The following is a 21,440-nucleotide window of genomic DNA, read 5'->3' on the forward strand; positions in this document are numbered from 1 at the left end:
TATCTTAGAAACCTTCTCTGCCTGTCCCTCACCTGCACATCTGTGACTTGCCACTAGATGCCTGGTGAGCAAGGCCAAGAATAGGAGCTGTAGCTGTGAGTTGCTACTAGGGCTAGGGACAGACATTCAAAAAGCTTGAGCCTGAACTGATTCAATCTTTGCAGGTTAGTCTCACTTGCAATGCTTGAACTGATTTGGAGGTGGATAAACATTCCCTTTTCATTCCAGAAATGCAGGCACATGCCTGCAGTGGCTCAGCCAGGGGATGCTATAGCAGACTTCCCCTTACTTCCACAGAGCAAGGTGAGAGGGGTGTGGCCAGGCCCAAGCAGGATGCTCTTATTATTCCCATGTCCTGAGCTACCCAGCAGGGAATGTTTATCACCCCTAACTCAGTGTTTATCAACCCATTAAGAAAACAAAGCCTCTCTCCATTAACTAATGGAGCTCTTCTTAAACTAAGCTCTTCTAAGGAAGGACTTTAAGCTACCTATTGATTAGCTTGGCCTTTGTCTTCTCCCACAGCACTGACTGTAGCCAGCATGTGGTCTGCTAGCTAATACTGAAGTGTGTGCATAAGGCAGAGGGGAGTGGGGAATAATCCCTGCTTAGCATGGAGAAGCCAGGCAGATGCTCTGTGCCTGTAAGTCTCTGCCAGAGCTGCAGCCAGTGAGCAGAGGGGAGGGGCCAGCCCTACTGTGGATCAGAGAGCCTCACAAAGCCCAGCCCAGAGAGCATGCCGGGATGCTGGGGGAGTCTGATTTATCCTAAACCAGCAAGGGGTCTGGGACAGACATTGCATAAACCAGTTTGACCCAAATCAGTTAAGTCTGATACTACTTTCAACCAGGTTTATCTCAAACTGGTTTCAGCCATTTTCAAACTGGTTTATGTGCACTGAACACCTGTTCTGTTGCAGGTTTAAACCAGGTTCTGATCACTTAAACTGGTTTATATGTAATGTCTGTCTGTAGCCTAGAGGGCTGGTGAGCCAGGACAGGCTTCTATCCCTGCTCTACTGGTGTGGGTTTGAGAGATACTGAGATACTAGAGGACTTCAGCTAGGATGGCACATCTATGGGAAGTGGCCACACCTTAAAAGAACAGGAGCTGGGTAGACACATCAGAGATAATCCTGCCCTGGAGGAGCATAACTTTGAACTACATGAGTGCTTAACAACACTCTTAACAGGGGTGACTGGTGCATCCCGAGTCTGAGAGGTCACAATTTGCAGGAGGGCCCAGGCGTGGGACAAAAGCCCTATATCCACTCCTATACTTCTGTGCCACAGCTTAGTGCCCCTCCTAACATGTGGCAAAAAAACTGCCCTATCCTGAGCAGTGCCAAGTCGGGGGTGAATCTCAGGAGGGGAATGGGTGACTGGTGCTGCCTTAGGAGAGGGCACATGTCCCCAGCAATCCTGCTGACTGGGGGGGAGGTCCCCTGCCGCCAATCCCACTGAAAGGGGAGGTCCCCCCATGTCCAATCACTGCAACCGCTTCAAGGAGTGACTGTGGCCACTTCCAGGAGTGCAACGACACTCCACTCCCCGGCCAGTGCTTGAAGGGGGGGTAACGGTACTCCTGCCTGCTCCCCTTGCCCATCGCCTAAGCGGCAAGCGCGGCCAGTCAGCAGTTGCACCGGAACTCTCAGCCCCGCGCACCCCTAACTCATCACCACTGAGGGGGGCATGTACCCCGCCCCGTGCTCCCCTACCAGTTGTTTGTGACTCTTAGAGTGCTAAAGTGCAGACAATCCAGTGGTTAAGACAGAAGTGGGGAAAATAGAGCCTGCAGGCTGGACTGACCTGCCAACTGACTGGCTCCAGCCCATAGGCTAGTGCCTGCCAATTGTTTGTATCCAGCCCGTGGCTCCACATGGGGCTGAGGCCTCCTTGCTTCTGCCCAGGGTAGCCTATGCCACACCCCTGCCCATCCCAACCTGGCCAGCATGCACAGCTTCCCAGGCAACTCGGGTACTTCATTAAATCCAGCTCTCCCCACCTCCACTGGCTCCTCTTCTGCCTCCTCCTGCCCCTGTTAGTATGAGGAAGTGAGTTAGTATTGGGCAGTTTGTATGGAGAAGTGACGGTGGCTGTGGGGATGCATGCTGGGCAGCAGATGCCCAACCAGGTTGAGGGTTGGGGGCGAAGCTGCAGCCAGGTAGCTCCAGCCCTGTGCACAGGGCTTCAGCTCCTGCTCTCACTCCTGCCCCGCACAATGAGCAGCCACCTGTGGGTGACCAACTGGGTAGAAGGCAGCTGAGAGCTGGAGCTGGAGTCCCCTGTGCTGGGGCAGGAGCCACCCAGCTGCAGCTTCCCCCTGCCTGGAGCAGCGCAGCACAGGCAGGAGGATGAGCCAGTGGAGGCAGGACCTGAGTAGTACCTGGGAGGCTGCTGTCACACCAGGAGTAGCCCTGCCAAGAAGCTGTGCATGCTGCTTGGGGCTGGGGCCTGGACCAATTCAGGCAGGAGCACGGCACAGGCTGCCCCTAGTAGGAGTGGGCAGGGCTTGGCTCTATAGGGAGCACCATGGGGGCAGTGAACTGCACCTGCACCCACACTGCACTGCCCGGGTGAGCTCTGCTGCAGGGGCTCCCTCCTCCCGAGCAGCTCCTGGGACCTGGCTGCGGGCGTTTCTGCGCCACCATGCACAACCTCCCCGCCCCCGCAGCACACAAGGGTTAGACTTTGTGAGTGATGATGCAATCGCCTCTAGACACACGACTCAGAACAAGGTAAACCAGGACACAACATACTTATTGAAGCAAAATTAATTGTGTCACGATGGATGTTTGGGTTTTAGTTCACGATTTTTCACCTCTAACGTGTTACGGTGACATCTGAAGAGCCTGTACGGGCGGCGCCGGGGCAGCGGCCCCCGCGGGAGGACTTGCCCAGCCCTGCAGGGCCGAGAGCTGCAGGAGCCGCAGTGGGGCAGGGGCCAGCAGGGCCCTCTGGAGGGCTGTGGGGGCGGCTCTGCGCCCGGGGATGCGCGACGGAGGACGATGCAGGTGCGGGCCGGCCCGGGGCCGAGACTCGCTGCCACCGGGGCGCGGGGTGAGCCCCGAGGGGGCGGGGCCGCTGGCAATCGCGGGGGTTGGTGCCTAGCGCTGTCAGTCAGAAGGAGTGGGCGGTGCCTCTGCGTCACCCCCCGCGCAGTGTGACGCGGCAGGTCTCCGGCCCTGCCAATCACCCCGGGGGCGGGGCTGAGGCAGTGGATGCGTCACCCCGGGGGCGGGACGGCGCTGTCCGCCGGGCTGGGGGCTGGGGGCGGCCCGCACACTGTCACTCACAGCGGCGGGTGGGAGGGGGGCTGTTTTCCTCCTTCCTGCAGATGGTCCCGGCAGAAAATGGCTTCCGCCGGCCGGGATGGGCTGTGAGTGCCGCCCTCGTTGCATGCGGGAGCCCCGGGGCCGAGCCCGGTTGCTGAGGGCGGGGGTGCGGGTCCTGAGCAGGCAGGGCGGGGGTGCTGAATGCAGGGGTCAGGACAGGGGCACTGCGGCGCTGAGCTGACCTATGGCACGGGCAGCCCCCCTCCCTGTGCCAGTGTGGGCTGAGGCAGCAGTAGGGGCTGCTGTTGTAGGCAGGCTGCACCTGGGGCGGGCGGTGGCAAGATCCCATGGGCAGGCTGGTGAAGAGGACGGATGGCGAGTGGGAAGGAGCAGTCTTGCTGTAGCAGGTGGGGATTGACAGGCTAAGGGAGAGGGCTGGGAGGGAGGAAGAAAGCTGAGTCCCGCAGCGGGATGCGCTGGCAGTGCCTGCTAGGTTCTCGCCCTTCACTCCACGCAAATAGAAGCAGATACAGCCGGGGGATGTCCCTGCAGGTAGCTTGGGACTGATGACAGAGAAAATGTGCACTGGGTGAGCCTGGCCTCAAAGAAGGAGGGTAGAAAAACATTCAAGCTCCTATTTTTGGAGTAGGTTTTGCCTCCTAAAGTACAGGCTTGGTTTGTTTGGGGTTTTTTTAAGCTGGAAGAAAACGAATAGCATAGTATGAATAGTGACTATGAATAGCATAGTCAACAGCTTTTGGTGGGATTTGGATCAAAAGCATTAAGAGGAAATGGGGAGATGGCTAGGACGAAAGGAAGGAGGAGGAAGAACATACGAGAAAGCATTCATCGACGGGGAAAGTACCTTCCGCAAGCAAAGTGCTGCTGGGGTGACAGTGAAGGTTATGTGTTAGGAGTAAATATGAGACTTGCAGTGCTGGATCAGACCTCCTCATTCGTGTAGCCTAGCTACCGCCTCCATCAGGAGCTTGCAGCTGATATTTCAAAGGAAAGTGCAAGAAACTGCACAGTGGATGTGGGTACTCTGCCCCCTCCCTCACCCACAGATGAATTCCTGCTAATTTCTGATGGAGAGTAGGTTAAATGAGCAGTCTGGGTGTAGCTCAAGATTCCTGCTGCTGGGACACACGACTTTTCTAAAAGGGGCGGGCAAGGAATGTCAGAAATGGAAAGAAGGTGCAAAGGCAGCAGGACAAGTCTTAGGGCAGGTAGAAGAGAAGTCAGAACGTTTCTCTGAAACTGAAGTCTGTAGTCTGGGGGAATCTCTGTATGTTCAGTCATTCAGAAAACCAATACCTATTCCTAGTAAAAGTTGTTTCTCTGTAGATATTTCCACTAGGGGGAAAACTAAAAGAAATTCCGTTTGATTATAGTAATGTAACTATATGCCCATCCTGTTTAAATTAACCACCATTTAATCCAATACTTGTGCTATTAAAAAATTCAAACCAAGAATGTGGTGATAACCCTTTAGCATATAAGAATTTCTCAGCCTCTTAAAGAGTTGTAGTTGTACATCGTTTGGCTTTAAAAACAAGCATCTCAAAGGTGTACTTACATTAGGAAGAAAATGTTCTCCCCTTACATCCCTTCCCCATAACTCCAAAAAGTTAGTGCAGAAGTGACTGAATTTACTCTTTATGAAGTTGGCAGAGGTGGTCCTTAAAGATTCCTTAATAGTTTCGGACCCAACTCATAAACGGACCTGTTGGATTCAGACCGTGGTTATTGGCAAGATGAGCTCAGAAGTACTTGCCTTGGAAAGCAGCTAAACATGTAAACCTGCACATGAAGGATAATACTGCAGTTTGAGAAAACAGTGTACTCGTGCTAGCGAGCTCACTGTCACTTGGCCATAGTTTTCTAGTCATTTCTTTAGTTCCTCAAACTGTTTCCGTCTCTATGTGGCTTGGCTTTAATTTTTTGTAAGTATACCTCCAGGTTACCCCTCCTTTTCTCAATTCGTTAATTGTTCCAAAATGTGCTCACCCCGTAATGTCAGGTGATTGTGACCCAGTGGTCTAGAACAGTGGGGGCCAGCATTTCTGATGGGACTCTGGAGGCCACAAGTTAGCTTCATATCCTTCTCAAGTCCCACTCAAATCCCTTCTACTACCCAATCTGCTGCTCAGCTTTCTGCTTCTTTCCTTATGTTCTGTCCAATCTGTTGTTCCACTTTCTGCTTCTTGTCCTATCTGCCACTGTGCTGCTTGTCCATTCCCTGGTCTGCTGTGTGCCGCACAGAGGCTGCCTGTGCCAGGTATGGCACACATGCTATATGTAGGTTGGCCACCTTGGTCTAGAAGATCCTGGAGAGGTTCACAATAATGAGAATTATGATGATGGGCCAAAAGCAGTTAAGGAAAACAGACTGCATCTTTGTACCTCCATGTTTGAGAATAAATGACAGGAGATTTTGCAGTTTCTTTTATTCCCATCCACTTTCTCAGCTGTTCATTGCTAGAGAAACAGCTTTGTAGTCTCCCTACTGCAGTTGAAATTTGCTGGTATATTATATAAGAAATGTCATGGAGAAAGCCCATAATTACAAATCTTTGTAGTGTCACTCACGAAAAATAACTCTAGCAAAAAACCCCGAGTTTAATATAAATCTTCTGACAGGGTGAGCCCTGTGGGGGATCTTGGTTGTCCTCTGGGAGTTAGTCAACCTTCTATTTTAGGAGTTGGAATATCTCATTCCAGCTCATATTTAAAGAAGGAACACGTTGGTTTTTTGTTTAGGATAGACTGGGACTCTGTGTAAATTGCAAAGCAGTGCTAAAAGAAATGGACCAAATGATGCAGTAAGAAACTACATAGCCAAAAGGGGTGCCAATCTGTACAGAATGCACTTTAAATTATTTCATAATTTGTGTAAGCATGAAGTATAATTTGTACAGACAAGCAAGGAAAGATTGTATCTTTGGGGAATTCTCAAAGTAGGAGGGTACAGCTCTGTTTTTGTATCTCCCAAGATTTTTTGTAAAGTGTCAGAACCTAATTAACAGTGAATAAATAATAAAATGTAGTTTGTTCAGATAAACACACCACAGATAGGCAAATATTTTATTTAGTATAATTGTTATGAGGGGAAGAGAGAAAATAATTTTAGATTCCAGGACAAGAAGTTGGGACTAATAGGAAGAGATTAAAATGCAGAATTAACAGAAGTCTTATTTGTATAAATGCAAGCTGGGTATGAAGAAGTCCTGAAAGAAAGGTTTTTACATGAGGAGGGGCGGGGGGTGAGCAGCACAAAGACAGTGAAAGCATAAAGTGCAAAACATAAAGAGAACTGAGTATTTGAACTGGTTGCCCCTGGGACATCCAGATACATGTCTGAATTTAAAAATATATATATCTGTTTTGTGGTAAGACAGAAGAGACTCCCATATATTTTGAACAGCCTTTTACATATGTTAGTTAAAAGTATTTCCTGTATGCAAGTTTTTAGCAAAGCAATAGGTTATTCTCTGGTGAGAAAGTAGGCAAATTTCTTAGTGCCATCCCTGACATCAACATATGCAAAGGTAGCTAATAAAGTTGCCTCTGTTTCTTTTCCAAGGTGTCTGTAATTGGAACTGAGAATGAAAGGGGCCAATCATGAGAAGACATAGGTACTTGGTATTCTGGGCTCTACAGTTACTCATCAGTAAGTGCCCTCTATGATGCCAGAGGATGGATGTGGAGGTAGACTTGGAGTCTGATAATGACACTTGTGACACAGGTGAGGACCATTCAGATGATTCCAGTCAGACATCTGAGAGGGTGGGTCGCAAAGCCAGCCTCCAGCTGGAAGTCGAAGAGGATTATTCACCACCATCCAGTCCTGACTGCAACCCTGCTGGAACTTCAGGTAGGCAAGAGCTTCCTGTAGAACTGCAGTGTGAAGAGGAGGAAACTTACGAGACCTATTACCAGAAGCGTAATTCAACCACGCCTGGGGTCTTTGTCACCTCCAGCACCAACTTTGACCTGCAATGTGAAGATGAGGATCTGGAACTCTATTCCTCAGAGCACTCTGAGGAACCTCAGGGTGGACTAAGTGAGGATGATGAAAACATCATTCTTATTGATGCTTTTGATGAGGAGGAACTGGACCCAATCTCTGGAGAAGCTTATCGATGCAAGAAGTGTGGTACCTCTTTCCAGGACCTTAGTGAATTACAGGAACACCAGCAGATTCACCCAAAAGAGAATTCATACCAATGCCCAATCTGTGGCAAAGAGTTCTTCCGAACTGCAAACTTGCGAATGCACATGCTCATTCATTCTAGTGACAGGCCACACAAGTGTCCAGAGTGTGACAAAGGCTTTATCCGCACAGCAGATGTCTGGAGGCACCTACGCAATGTACACAAGATTGAGCGTTCAAAAATTTTGGGGAATGGTATGGTTAGGAACCCATGTTCTTCAGTGCACAGGAACCAAAGCAGTGGAGATACCTATCAGCAATGTTCAGCAGATCAAAAGCCTGGAGAAGAACAGTCTAAACCTTACATCTGCCCAACATGTGGCAAAGGTTTCCATAAACCTAATCTGCTGTCCAAACATAAAGTGATCCACCGGCAGGACAAGCCGTATGAATGCCAAGAATGTGGGAAGTCCTTTGTTCAGCTGCTCAGGTTGAAAAGACACCAAAAAACTCACTCTGGAGAACGCCCTTTCTACTGTGAGGAGTGTGGAGGGACCTTCACACGTCTAGCTTCTCTACAGCGGCACCAACGCATCCATACTGGAGAAAAACCCTATTCTTGTGCTTACTGTGCTCAAGACTTCACAGAATCAGGCTCTTTGAGGAGACATGAGCGCACGCACAAAGTGAAGACGGCTTAATGTCTAGAAAACGTTGCACTAGTAGGAATGTTGTTTCTTATCTGACTTAAACTTGTCCGTGCTGCTTGAAAAATGTTCCCACTCCCATGAGAAAAGCCGGTTAAGAGCCTTCTCCTCTAGGTCTGACTGGCATAACCCTAGTAAGAAGACATTTCATAAGTAACTGCATGATCTCTGCAAATAAAGACAATGCTGAGTGGCTCTGCAGACTTACTTAGCAGTTGACAGAGGAGATATCTTCATTGCCATTTTGTAATAAGCACACAGAAGTCTACTGATATAAGTAGAAAGTAAAGACCCTTGAAGGTATATGACAATTTTATAGCTAGTTGGACTTTCCCAGGGGGTGCCTCTAGGATTGATGCATTAAATGAAGGCCTTTCACATTCATGGTCTCTGAACTGGTTGGTGTTGCTGTCTGTAATGTGACTGTTCTCTGGCATTGGATTTGGAGATGTCATTGTTAGGCCTGCATAATACAGTCAGAGCTGGCCCATCCATGCCTTATCTCTGTGCATTCTCTTTTTTTTAATGAAGTATTTTATTTGGAAAGAAAGCATCACAGCACTTGTAAAAATGGACAGTTAACATCTACACTGCATACATATACCTACCGATGGAGATACTGATCCATTGTGTGTTTATACATAACTAGAGTTATATATGTATATTGGTAAATGGAGAGAGGGCTGTATGGCTGGTTGTGATGGTGCATGTGAATGATCTGTCTGGATCTGTGCCACTTGTGTCTAGCTGGAGGAGAGCCTTTACCCTGCCCAGCTACTGCATTACAGTAACAAATATTTGAGAACGTAAAATCAGAAAAAACAGTAATAAAAATAAGGAAAATACTTGCTGTTGGTTTCTGCAGTGTGTAGTAGTTTGAATTAATTTTCTTCTATCTCTATCTCTTACTCCAGAAGAGGCAGTGCGCTAGGTAGCATGCATTTTATCACAAATTCTAGGACTATTTTTGCAGAGATACTGTGAACGAAGTTATTTTGTGAACTTGCTAATCTGAGAAAAAACCTGCTTTGCAGCTTCTGCTTTCCTATAGCATCTTGTCTTGAAATTTAAAAAAAAATCTTTATAAATAACTTGCTGGTTTCTAGCTCCCTATTTTAATTACCTTTCAAATTCTCATTCATTGTATTCTCTTACGACTGCTGCCTCTGCACTCTCCATTTCAGCTCTGCACCTGCTGTTATTGGTAAGAACCTATTTTTTTTCAAAGACCTAAGAATGTGTAACTCTCTCCTCTAAATGGTATCTAATAAAAAATTAAAAATAGGAATAATCTTCTCATTCAGTTATAATCTCAGGGGTTACCTATAATAAGAATGAAATTGACAGATGTAATTACTATAGAAAACTGACTGTCCCTATGCAGTTGGTTCGTTTGACATAAAAAGCTCTACACAATGTAAAAGCAGGTAGGGATTTCAGTTAATGAGTATATAATCTGTAAAAGTCTATTTCAGCTACACCTCATCTGCCTGTTATTTTGTCGTCTTGCAGCCATGATCATATAAGCTATTCCTGTAGCAGGGTATGTTATGAACAGGGATCCTGGTTTTCTCTGATTTAAAAAAAAATCCCCAATTTTCAGTTAAAGTAAGCCCAAATCCACATTTTTCTATGATTAAAATGAAACATCGCTATATATATCTATATATTAGTGGTGTTTTATTTAAATCATGGGAAAACATGCATTTGGGGTTACTTTTTATTTTTTTAACTAAAATTGGGGATTTTTTTTAAATTGGAGAAAACTAGGATCCCTGGTTATGAGGAGTGTTGGAACATGGTAATAAAGTCCCTGCTCAGTTTTAAACTTGTTTTAATTTGTTTGTTAGTATCCTAATTTCAAAGAGTTGCCTGCTATCTTAGCCCTGTGTGAACTTTTTTGTTCCCATTAGAGATGTGATATTTTCATGGGTAAATTAAGTGTTTTGTTTTTTCCACTCCTAATGCTCCTCTCTTGTTCTTCATATTACCACCCTCTGCCATCCACCTGGTCACCATATCATCCAGCTCACAGGGCTCCCCAAGAGTATTGAAATTAGGCAGCCAGGGAGCAGTGGCAGTGTTCATTGGACCCATGGAGAACCCCATGGGCATGGGATAACATGGTGTTGCACACTAGATTGTACCAGTGTATAGCCAGATATAGGTGCATGGCCATAAAATAGGATTCAGCCTGCTGGGGCAAAAGGTTGGGTGCTCCAAGTAAAAACCATGTCAGTATCTATCAGGGAAAACATTTGCTACTGTCCTCTTTACTTTATCTCTGTCCTTTGCTGTATTTACTCTTTTCCCCAGGTTAACATGTATATACTGATTTAATGGCAATATGCAGGGATGTTTATTTTTAAAATTGAAAACTTTTTTAATTGAAGACCATGTCTAATTTTTTTTTAATTGAAGATGGTTCCTTATGTGCAAGTCAAGGGAAGTGACTCTTCTGCTCTATTCATCACTGGTGAGGCCTTACCTGGAGTACTGTGTCCAGTTTTGGGTCCCACACAAGAAGGTTGTGGGCAGTTTAGAAAGATCCCTGTGGAGAGTGGCAAAAATGATTAGAGGCATGGGAACCATGACTTGCAAGGAAATGCTTAAAGAACTAAGGTTATTTAGTCTGGAGAAGAGAAGCTTTGGGGAGTGGAGGGAGGGTTTGGTAATACTGTTTTTAAATACCTGAAAGGCAATTAGAGAGGATGAAAACAGACTATTCTCTGTGGCCATAGAGGACAGAACTAGGAGCAATGAACTCGAGCTGCAGCAGAGGAAATTTAAGTTAGAGATGAGGAGGAGCTTTCTGTAAGGGTGGTCAAGCATCGGAAGAGGTTACCTAGAGAAGTTGTCCGAGTAGATGTGATATCTGTTATTAGACCAACACAGTTGGTCTAATAACAGATACAACATCTACTCAGAACCGTGCCTGCCTAATGTCCTTAGACCAACACAGCTACAATAAAAAACCTAGAGAAATTGTGGAATCTTCATCCTTGGAAATTTTCAAGGTTCGACAGATACTTGGCTTGGATGGTTTAATGAGGGACAAGCCTGCCTTGAACAGGGGGTTGACTAGATGACCTTATGCAGTCCCTTTCAACCCTGCTTTCCTATGATTGTATGTGCAAATTTGTGTGATGTGACCCTAATGGAACTTTACTGCAGATTTTAATACATGCCTTTTTAAATGCTTTTGCATGCCATGGGGAATTATTACCGCTTTGTTTTCCTGACGATAAAATGGAAACATGAATAGTTAGGATCCTAGAAACTACTGCCACCCAACACTTAACACCTCTGGAAACTAGAAAGACAAGGCCATGTGGAATCATTGATATAACTGCTTGAATATTTTCCAGATCCTGTCTTTGGCATACACCTAACTGAAAATAAGCATTTGTATCAAATGGCATTCTATACCTCGGTTTATGAAGAAAAGAGAGGTAGTACCTATTTCCTTCAGTTTCTAGAGTAATCTTTTAATGAAAAAGTAGGAGGTACAGCTAAATAAAGGTATCATAAGCATAAGATTTCTGGACCAGAATTTTACAATGAATAGTTTAGATTTTTTAGCATAACACTTAATATCTACTATGCAAAGCCTTAAAAGAGTGGGAGACTCTATGATCAAAATGTTAAATGTTATATTCATATTCAAACTTGCTAATACAGTCCTCGTTTTGCAAAACTGGGGAAAAGTTATTTAAGGACTGGGGTTTGCAGTTGGTGACAGGTGAGGAAAAGAGCCCTTAGACTAGAGGAGAAAGGAAGCTCAAGATCAAGAAGACTAGAAGGCTACTCGCAGTGTCAGATTTGTCATGAGCTAAATCCTTAAAAAAGTTCACGGGATAAGAAGGGCTAACAGCTTCTCCGTGGACATCACAACGTGAATCTGAATGATTATTTTAAGATTGCATCATTAAATCTGGCTGACAAGTGGTAGGGCATTCAGCCACTCACTAAACCGTGATTCAAAGGGAGATGTGTGTACATGTCAATCCCGGGATATCTCTCTTGAGAAAAAAGCAATGTCTGTTCCTAGCCCAAGACACCTCTTATGTGTAAAGCTGGGAGTAACCAAGTTAGAAAACAAGGAGTATTTGTCCTAGGAGAAAGACATGTATTTGAACTAAATGCCCCCACTGAATTTCTGAAACGGCAGCCATGATATATTTAAGGACTGCACTGTTTTTTTCCCCCCTCAGAAATAGCAAATCCTACAGCCTGTAACCAAAACTGCATCCACCACCCTGGTCTCCTATCCTACTTCATGTTTCTCCTTTCTCTCGCTCTTTCTTCCAGTTACTGCCAGGTTCCAGCTACCTTCATTTCTGCTGCTGGCCCTTGGGGTGAAAAACCAAATCCATTATGTTTGTGGAAATGGCAGATTGTTTTTCTGTGTAATATAAAAAAATGCTTTAATTCAGTTTGGACTATGCCTGAGCTTTTAGCTACCTTGGCATTTTGAAATAGCTTTACCAAAGCAAGACTTTTAAAAATGCATAAAGATTAAGCAAAAACCTTTTATTTTTTTGGCATGTACATGCATTATTCACAGCGTTCTCCTTTTACTCTTGAACTAGCCCTTTAGGTGGTAGAATCTCCATCTCCGTCCTCGGAGGTTTTTAAGGCCCAGCTTGACAAAGCCCTGGCTGGGATAATCTACTTGGGGCTGGTCCTGCTTTGAGCAGGGGGTTGGACTAGGTGACCTCCTGAGGTGCCTTCAGACCCTCATTTTTATGATTATAGGTACTGCTCTGACAAATAACATGGCTGCATATCTTGAAATTTTGCCCATTGTCTTAAAACAACTCTTCATGTATTCTGGTGACTTAATTTGTGGTAACCTCCTCCAAAGTAAGGGCAGTCTGTGAGATGCATGCAGCATTATTACTCAGTCCTGTGCTGCCCTCTGGTCTCACCCCACAATTCCCAGGATTGGCTCTTAAGTCCAGTATGCAGAGGAACTAAAATGGAAAATGTTGTACTCTCTGCAGGCTCAACCCACCCTGGGAAGAGGATGTGGGAATTGTATCCAGAACCAGAACTTAAGAAAGTTGTCATTTTTGCCAGGCAGTAAGACATTCCTTCATTAAGAAATGTCATTTTTACCAGGCAGACCAGAATCAGAGAGGAGGGTTGGAAGGGATCTCAGGAGGTCATCTAGTCCAGTGTTTCTCAACCCATAGGTCCTGACCCAAAAGTGGGTCACAGGAATATATGAAAGGGTTGCAAACAAACTTTCAAAATGGATCAGTAAAATTTAAAAACGGATTCTGCTTTACAGGAGAAGTGTGGGAAGCTGTGGCTTTTCCCTTGCTGGCTGGCAGAGCTCCTGCCTGTGAAGGGCTGCTCCCTACCCCCGCACTGGGGGTAGCAGGTCAGGAGTGAGGGGCGCTGGGTTGGGACCAGCTACCGCTGTTTACAAATGGGTCATAGTACAAAAAAGGTCAAGAACCGCAGCTCAAAGCCGGACCCTGTCCAACTAGATCATCCCAGCCAGGGATGAGGATCCCAGCCTACGCGATCTCTCCCCGCACCCCGACGCTGCCGCCCTCGCAACGCCGGTTAAGTCCCGCTAATAGGCTGGGCAGAGGGCCCCTCCCGAGGGACATCCCCGGCAAGAGGAGCTGCCCGGGCCAGGCTGCCGCGGCAGGGAAAGGCCCAGACCTGGGCCCGGGTGAAGCGGGAGCAGAAGGTGCAGCGCTGCCGGGTCACGTCGAGGCTCAGGGTCCCGGCTCGGCCCGAAGCGCCGTGAGTCCAGCTGTGGCATCCCCAGCCCTGCAGAGCACCGCAGCTCCAGGCGGAAGCAGCCCCGGGCCGGCTTCAACACGGCCAATACGCCTGCGCCGCCCCTCGGCGCCTGCGCGCTGGTGCTCGGAGGTGGTGGCCCCTCCCGTCCCCGCCCCTGCCGGCGGCTGGTGCGAGGCGCCCGGCCTGGCCCGGCATGAGGGGGCCGCCCCGCTACCAGCGCCGGGCCCCCCTGGAGCTGCGGACGGCAGCGCACGGTGAGCGGCCGCGGCCTGCCTGGGGACCGTCGCCCTCTCCCCACGGGAGCGGGATGCGCGGGCGCTGAAGGGCGGGGCCTCCCTGTCGGGTGGGGGCGGGGCCTGCGGGGGGCTGGTTCGGGGGCGGGGCGTGGGAGGGGCTGGTTTGGGGGGCGGGGCGTGAGGGGCTGATCCTGGGGGCGGGAGGTGTGGGGGGGGGGCCGATCCTGAGGGTGGGGCGTGGGAGAGGGGGCTGATCCTGGGGCGGGGTATGGGAGGGGGGCTGAGCCTGAGGGTGGGGTGTGGGGGAGGGGTTGATGGTGGGGCGGGGTCCACCCAGCCCTCTACTCTGCCCTGTCCATCCCGCAGGCCTGGCGATGCAGGGTTCCCGCCAGCAGATGGAGCAACCGGCAACCAGTGCTGCCAGGCCGTGGCCAAGGGTGAGAACGTCATGAATCCTGTGCTGCTGGAGGCTGAGGGAGGTTGTTAGCGGCAGTCGCCCGAGGCAGGGCTGCATGGGGTAGGCAGTACTCAGCTCCTCACCCCGCAGATGCTTGGCTTGAGAGTGATGTGGACGGCAGCAGGCGTTAACACGTGCTCACGCTTAGTCTGAATTGTTGCACGGTCCTGCCAGCCACGATGTACAGGGCTGGAGCCGTCTGCACAGTTAGCCAACAGTTCTTTCGTGGGCCAAGCCCTGGCATCGCACCAGAGCCTTGAGTCAGCTGCATTGTGGCACTGGGCAGTGGCTCTTTCTTAATCCCACAAGAACCTTTTATCTCTTTGGAGCAGTCTCACAACAGCTGAATGCGTGCGACTTAAAACCGAAGCTCTGTCTTTGCTACACATCCTTTACTGCTCGAACGTGCAGGTGCTGGTGCTTCAAGTGCAGTTAACACGTCGTAAGTGTAACACATGTCAAGGCACTCCGATTAACATGGTCAGAGAGGCATAAGCAATTGTAGGTACCAGCTATTGCTTTGATAGAGAAAAGCTTATGCCTTTCTGAATGTGTTAGTCTCTAAGTTTCTACTAAGAGCAGAACCCTCAGCAACTCTGCCCTGAAAAACCGGACCTAATTCCTACAGTGGGGAACAAGCCATGTGCATCATTGGGTCAGGCAGGTTCAGGGCAAGTTCCTACAAAATGAAACAGTTTACCGCTTCGGAATATGTCCGGTGAAGTGTTTGGCTGTGTAGGAGGAGATAAGACAATAGCTTGAAGAGGGGAATGAGGAAATGAAAAGACCATAGAAAAGAATGCAGTAGGAGGGAAAGAAGTACATGTAGGGAAGCATAAGTATTCAACTGAAGGGATAATTGACAGGACATGCATATAATGGGGGTTTATGAAAACAAAGCTAGATTTATCTCCGTATGTAAAGAAAGTTTGTGAAGTTCTGTATTGATTACACGTGGTTCCAAAAGCATATCCATGGATGAGGATATATTGTCTCTTGGTACCTGGAGGTAATGTTTCAATAAATCAGGTTATCGTTGAACTTCATCTGTCACCAGCCAACTTAAAATGGAAAGTAATTTCAGTTACTTGAAATTCCCAGTTTTGGAAGCAATATAGCCACAGGAATGTGGTGCTGGGACCAGTTTGGTGAGCACTGTTTCCTAGTTCATGGCTGTCTAGCTGGTAGACCATGGCTCCTAAAGGGTTTGCATGTAACCTGTGGGTTTCCAGCTGCCACTTCCCTACCATCAGTTGCTCCTGCCCCAGTGGCCAGGAGTGAGCTGGAGTGCCCGAGCTGCTGGCAGCAAAGGGAGCCAGGCTGCCAGGCTCACCTGCGCTGCAGGTGAGTAGTACATGAAGCCAGGAGAGCAGGCATGGTTGGGTTCTGTGCACATGGCATGTATGGGGATGTGGGGGTTGGGGAAGGTGCCTGTGTGGCATTCATAGCCAGGGGTAGATCTAGGCTGCTTGTACTATGTATTCAGCATGGAAGGGGTACTGGGCTGCCTGACTTCCCTCCCCACTTCCAGCTGTGTACACTGTGCATGCAGACCACTCTCCCCAGGTGCTGTGTGGGTAGGGCCAGGCAGGCTGCCTGTGCTGCATGGGTGTGGGGGAGCTGTGCAAGCAGCCTTGTACAAGAAGGGTCAGGCAGAACACTCTTCAGATTGCATGTTGGGAGGGAACTGTAGAGCACCTGCCCACCTGTGTACGTCTGTGGCCTGTGTGGTGTGTGGCTCCTATGTCTGTAATCTCCAGCTTCCCGCAAAATTTAGATAACCCTGACTTAGATAGTCAGGGCACAGTACTGCACTGATGTCGCTATACTGCTTCTGTTTCCAGGGTTTGCTCTGATGTCTGCACAGCACTGCCTTATGCCATGCAGACATATCTTGGGTGACTATGAGACCACTCATCATCAATGGCCAGTCCTGACACATTGTCCCTCACTCCCAACCCACCTAGGCCCCTCAGTGTTTGGGGCAGGGGAGGCACCAAGCAACCACTTACAGACCAGAACTCTGACACCTTGCAAGAGAAAAGCCACAGTCTCCCACATTTTTCTCCATTTTTAAAGTTTGTTGACCCATTTTTAAAATTTGTTTGTGACTCTCATATATTCTTGCAACCCACTTTTGAGTCGCGACCCACGGGTTGAGAGACGCTGTTTTAAACTACACTTGATATCACCACATTCCTTGCAAGAATTTCATGTAGTTCAGAGAGATTCCTTTGGACCAGTTCAGACAGCTCCTGTCCAGTGCCATTTGTAAAGAGAGCATTTCCACGAAATTTAAAGATATTCTGGGTGGCCAGCTGCAGAGAATTCTTATGCCTATAGTGTGTATAGGGTCCGACAGAACAACATACAAGAATAACGGCCTTAAAGATTATTGTTATTTTTCTAATGTCAAATTCTTGATCAAAACACCTCATTCTGAGGAATGAATTTGTCTTGTATTACCATCCTCATCTTACTTTGCCAGCTTTTCACCAAAATTATTTGCCCATTGCAGCCTAGCCATTTCCTGTAGTTGTATCTGACTTGTATTATTTCTGTACTTGTACCTTTTTCTCTGACAAATTATTTCTCCAGAATTATGTCTCTTTCTTCTCTATATGGTGCCAGCTGATTGTTGTCGAGTGGTCTGGAAAGTCCTGAAGAGCTTCATAATTATGAGCTGTGGTGATGGGCCAAAGCAGTCACAGTGCTTCATTGTCTCAGATGACCTGTAAGGAAGCAGTATGTGCACATACAGCTTCTTTGGGCTCCGCCTCCACATACAGCTGCTTATTGCTACAGGGTTGGTTATTTGATCTACTTACTATTGCTGGATCTCTCTGCGTGTGTTATGCAATCAGCATCAGAAAGATAATGCCTGTGGCTGTTACACCTAGTTTCACTCATGGAAAATCCATTCTCCCTTGCAATGTAAAAACAGTGCTAATATTAACCTTCAGGTGGGGCATAAGGTGATGAACCTTAAGGTTTCAGTGTATTGAATTTGAATATCTCAATTCCAAACCTTCTTGAAAGAAAAGAGAAATCTGTAGTTTGCTCATGGGAACCTGGAATTATCTGATGTTTCTGCACCAGAATAAATAGGCCAAATAATATACAAAGCAACATAGTCAGTAAGGACTAGCATCTTGAATGGACACAGTTTCAATTATTTAAAACTTAAATTAGACTCCCATATAACTTGAATGGGCCAGAAGTGGGAAAGCCTATTTTAGGAAGGCATGGGGGAAAATCTAGACATGCAAGTAGCTCAAAAACCAACAACAACACATGTTTCTGCTATTTCCTCCATGTATCCTGACCAAATGTGCATTGCTGTTGGGCATTTTTGTGTGTCTGGGTCTCAGACCTAAGAGAAGTCATATCTGATGGCAACATAAATGTGGATAAGAGTTGAGTACAAATAAATGTGGGAATAATTTCTAAATTATGAAAGAAGGGGAAACTCAAGACCTAATTTCAGATAACCAAATACTCAGAGTAGAAGATGCATGCTAAATCTTTTTTCTAAGGTGACATCAGCCAGAAATGGTTTTATTATATTTTTTAATTTGCAGTAAGATCCAACTAAGTAAATAATTTAATGTTATGAAAGTTTAGAAACATTCCATATGACCATAGCCATAGAATGAGTCAATTTCTTCCATGGTGAAACTAATGCACATATTCATGATACTACTCTGTTCACCAGAAAAGGAGCTCTACTACAGTGATCTCTGAAATAATCCTATATTTTTTTTTAGGGAAGGCTGTGATATGAACTGTGGACCAGCCATGAAAGACTCTTAAGTTCCTAGTGAGCTTACACCCAACTAAGCCATATGTGAAAACAGTGCATGACATCACAGGATGGATGTGGAGGCAGACTGGGAGTCTGATAATGACACTTGTGACACAGGTGAGGAGCATTCAGATGAGTCCAGCCAGACCTCTGAGCAGGGAGCTTGTAAATCTAGCCTTCAGCTCAAGGTTGAGGTAGACTACTCACAACCATCCAGTCGTAGTTGCAGCCCTGCTGGACCGTCAGGTAAGCAAGAACTCCCTGTAGAATTACAGTGTGAAGATGAAGAAACTTATGAGACCTATTATCAGAAGAGAGGTGAGACCACAACTGGGGTCTTTGTCACCTCCAGCACCAACTTTGACCTGCAATGTGAAGATGAGGATCTGGAACTCTATTCCTCAGAGCAGTCAGAGGAACCTCAGGGTGGATTAAGTGAGGATGATGAAAACACCATTCTGATTGAAGATTTTGACGAGGAGGAACTAGAGCCCATCTCTGGAGAAGCTTATCGATGCAAGAAGTGTAGTACTTCTTTTCAGGACCTGAGTGAATTACAAGAACACAAGCAAATCCACTTGACAGAGAATTCATATCGATGCCCAGTCTGTGGCAAAGAGTTCTTCCGAGCTGCAAACTTACGAATGCATAAGCTCATTCATTCTAGTGAAAGGCCGCACAAATGTCCAGAGTGTGACAAAGGTTTCATCCGCACGGCTGATGTCTGGAGGCACCTACGCAATGTACACAAGATAGAGCGCTCTATGGTAATTTTGGGAAGTGGTATGGTTAGGAACCCATGGTCCACAGTGCACCGAAACCAGCATGGTAATGGGGACAGTGATCAACAGTTTTCAGAAAACCAGAAGTCTGGGGAAGAAGAGTCAAAATGTTATATCTGCCCCACATGTGGCAAAGGTTTCCGTAAACCCAATCTGCTATCCAAACATAAGGTGATCCACCGGCAAGACAAACCATATAAATGCCAGGAATGTGGCATGGCCTTTGTCCAACTACTTAGACTAAAAAGGCACCAGCAGACTCATTCTGGAGAGCGCCCTTTTTATTGTGAAGAGTGTGGAGGGACTTTCACACGCCTGGCATCGCTACAGCGCCACCAACGGATCCATACTGGGGAGAAACCCTACTCTTGTGCTTACTGTGGTCATTCCTTCACTGAGTCAGGTACTCTAAGGAGGCATGAACGAACACATAGGATGGACAAATCTTAGTGTGCAGGCCTCTGTGAATGCAGTCTCAATTATTTCCCTTTACCTGAATGAGACCTGTTCAGCTATGTTAGAAGATCTGCCCCATGCTGCACACAGAGGCCAATCCAGAGCCCCCTTCCTAAAGATGGCCAGTATAACCCTAGTAAAGATACACTGCTGCATAAGGAGCTATATGATCTATGACCACAAAGATGGTGCTGACTGTTTTTGAACCCATCCTTATCAGTTAAAAAAGGAAATAGCTTTCATTGCCATTGTGTAATGGAGGAGATATTTTAAGCATAGAGTCCCTTACAAGTGCTATGCATTGTCATAAATGACCCAACTGGTGGGTGGGAATCAAATTCAGCTTTTCTCAAGGATTTTATTAGTTAGATAAGTGATTCCCAACCAGGATGCCTCCTGATCCTTTCAAGGGTGCAATATTAGCACGTTTAGGTGTGCAAACGTGATTCACAAGGCAAACCCAGAAATTTCAAATAAGAATCCATAGCTTTATGAATATTCTACTCTGTTGTCGTCTTTTTGAGGTCTTTGCAGCAGAAGGATTGCTCTATTATTTTTTTATATTCAAAAAAAGTGAAAACTAAGAATTTCAGGGATATAGTGTATAGCTATATATAAAACTAAGAGCTGGCATTTTACACAGAATGCCACAAGTCTGTTGAGGGACACCTTGATTCCATCAAGGGGTGCATCAGGTCTGTTGAGGTTGAGAACCATTGGCTTAAACAGAATTCATCTGCAGTCCTCGTCTCTGAATTGGTTGGTATCGCTGTTTAAAATGGGATTGCTCTCTAGCACTAGATTTGGAGATCTGCAGACATTTGTGAACACTGCACAGTCCACTTAGTTGGAGTTGGCCCATCCACACTTTCTCTTTGTGTGTTCTTTCATGTTTTTTTAATGAAGTATTTTTATTTGAAAGAAAAGCATTGTGTCTGTTGTTTTAAAAAAGAATTCCAGGTTCTTAATAAATCAGACAGTTAACAGATGTGCCTATACGTGCGGCTTATTGCCTAAGGGGATATTTGGGGTTGTGTGTCTTTTTGATGAATGGGAATAGGATTGTGTGTACAGAATGAATGGTCTGTATGGATCTGTGCTACTTTGTGCGTTATGTAGAAGACAGTATCTGCCCATGTGATTCTCAGCCAGGGTGCCACAAGATCCTTTTGAATGTTGCATTGGAGTGTGAGGAGAGAAGCAAGATGCAAGGAGATAAGCAGATAACCTTAGGCTTAGGCTTGTGCCTGTCTGGCCACCTGCAAAGTTTTGCACTATAATATATTCGCTACTTTTTTATATTCAGTGCCTGTCAACCCATAAAACTTCTGGGGGGTGCCTTGAGTCCAAAAAAGGTTGAGAGCTAGTGATATACCCTTTCTGCCTACTGCAATACAGTAACAAATGTTTGAAAATTTAAACTCAGAAGTGGCAAGGAAGCAAAAAGTAATTCACCTTTTACTACATGCACTATAACATTATAAAATTTTAATATTTTTGGTTCCTTTATATATGAAGAATTTTATCCTAACAAATCACTGTTTGAGTTCATAGCCTTCCACAACACCTTCACAGAGGGCTCTGTATACTATGCAAAATGTACACTTAGAAGCTTAACTTTCATTGAGAATTAAGTGACTAGACTCAAACGTGTAAATAAAACTTTCCTGGAAGACTTGCCTGAACCTGAAATACTTGAAATAGTTCTTCCAAAAGAGGTCTCAATTGCCCAATATATCTTAGTGGTTTACTGCATTTGAAACCTAATGATGGCACTTAAAATGTTAACAGTAAGTGTTTCATT

General features: G+C 46.5%; 2 protein-coding genes across 11 annotated transcripts; both read left to right on the forward strand.

The window, feature by feature from the left end:
• Positions 1-2,716: 2,716 nt before the first annotated feature.
• LOC149864097 (uncharacterized) lies at positions 2,717-9,762 on the forward strand. Of its 6 annotated transcripts, none has more exons than XM_090049437.1 (2): positions 2,717-2,737; positions 6,861-9,762. In XM_090049437.1, the coding sequence occupies exon 2, from the start codon at positions 6,974-6,976 to the stop codon at positions 8,129-8,131; it is 1,158 nt and encodes a 385-aa protein (XP_089905563.1). In that variant the 5' UTR covers positions 2,717-2,737; positions 6,861-6,973; the 3' UTR covers positions 8,132-9,762. The 6 variants fall into 6 exon arrangements, with proteins under 6 accessions (XP_089905563.1, XP_089905560.1, XP_089905561.1 ...); XM_090049434.1 differs by lacking the exon at positions 2,717-2,737 and adding an exon at positions 3,311-3,378; XM_090049435.1 differs by lacking the exon at positions 2,717-2,737 and adding an exon at positions 3,438-3,681.
• Positions 9,763-13,972: 4,210 nt separating this feature from the next.
• LOC149864098 (uncharacterized) lies at positions 13,973-20,605 on the forward strand. Of its 5 annotated transcripts, none has more exons than XM_090047934.1 (4): positions 13,976-14,154; positions 14,503-14,653; positions 17,225-17,399; positions 18,361-20,605. In XM_090047934.1, the coding sequence occupies exon 4, from the start codon at positions 18,467-18,469 to the stop codon at positions 19,628-19,630; it is 1,164 nt and encodes a 387-aa protein (XP_089904060.1). In that variant the 5' UTR covers positions 13,976-14,154; positions 14,503-14,653; positions 17,225-17,399; positions 18,361-18,466; the 3' UTR covers positions 19,631-20,605. The 5 variants fall into 5 exon arrangements, with proteins under 5 accessions (XP_089904062.1, XP_089904061.1, XP_089904060.1 ...); XM_090047933.1 differs by having other exon boundaries at positions 14,503-14,573; positions 17,192-17,399; XM_090047932.1 differs by having other exon boundaries at positions 14,503-14,573.
• The last annotated feature ends 835 nt before the right edge of the window (positions 20,606-21,440 follow it).

Source organism: Crocodylus siamensis, chromosome 5 (assembly GCF_052110815.1).
Source record: "Crocodylus siamensis isolate JL-2025a chromosome 5, ASM5211081v1, whole genome shotgun sequence".
NCBI lineage: Eukaryota > Metazoa > Chordata > Crocodylia > Crocodylidae > Crocodylus > Crocodylus siamensis.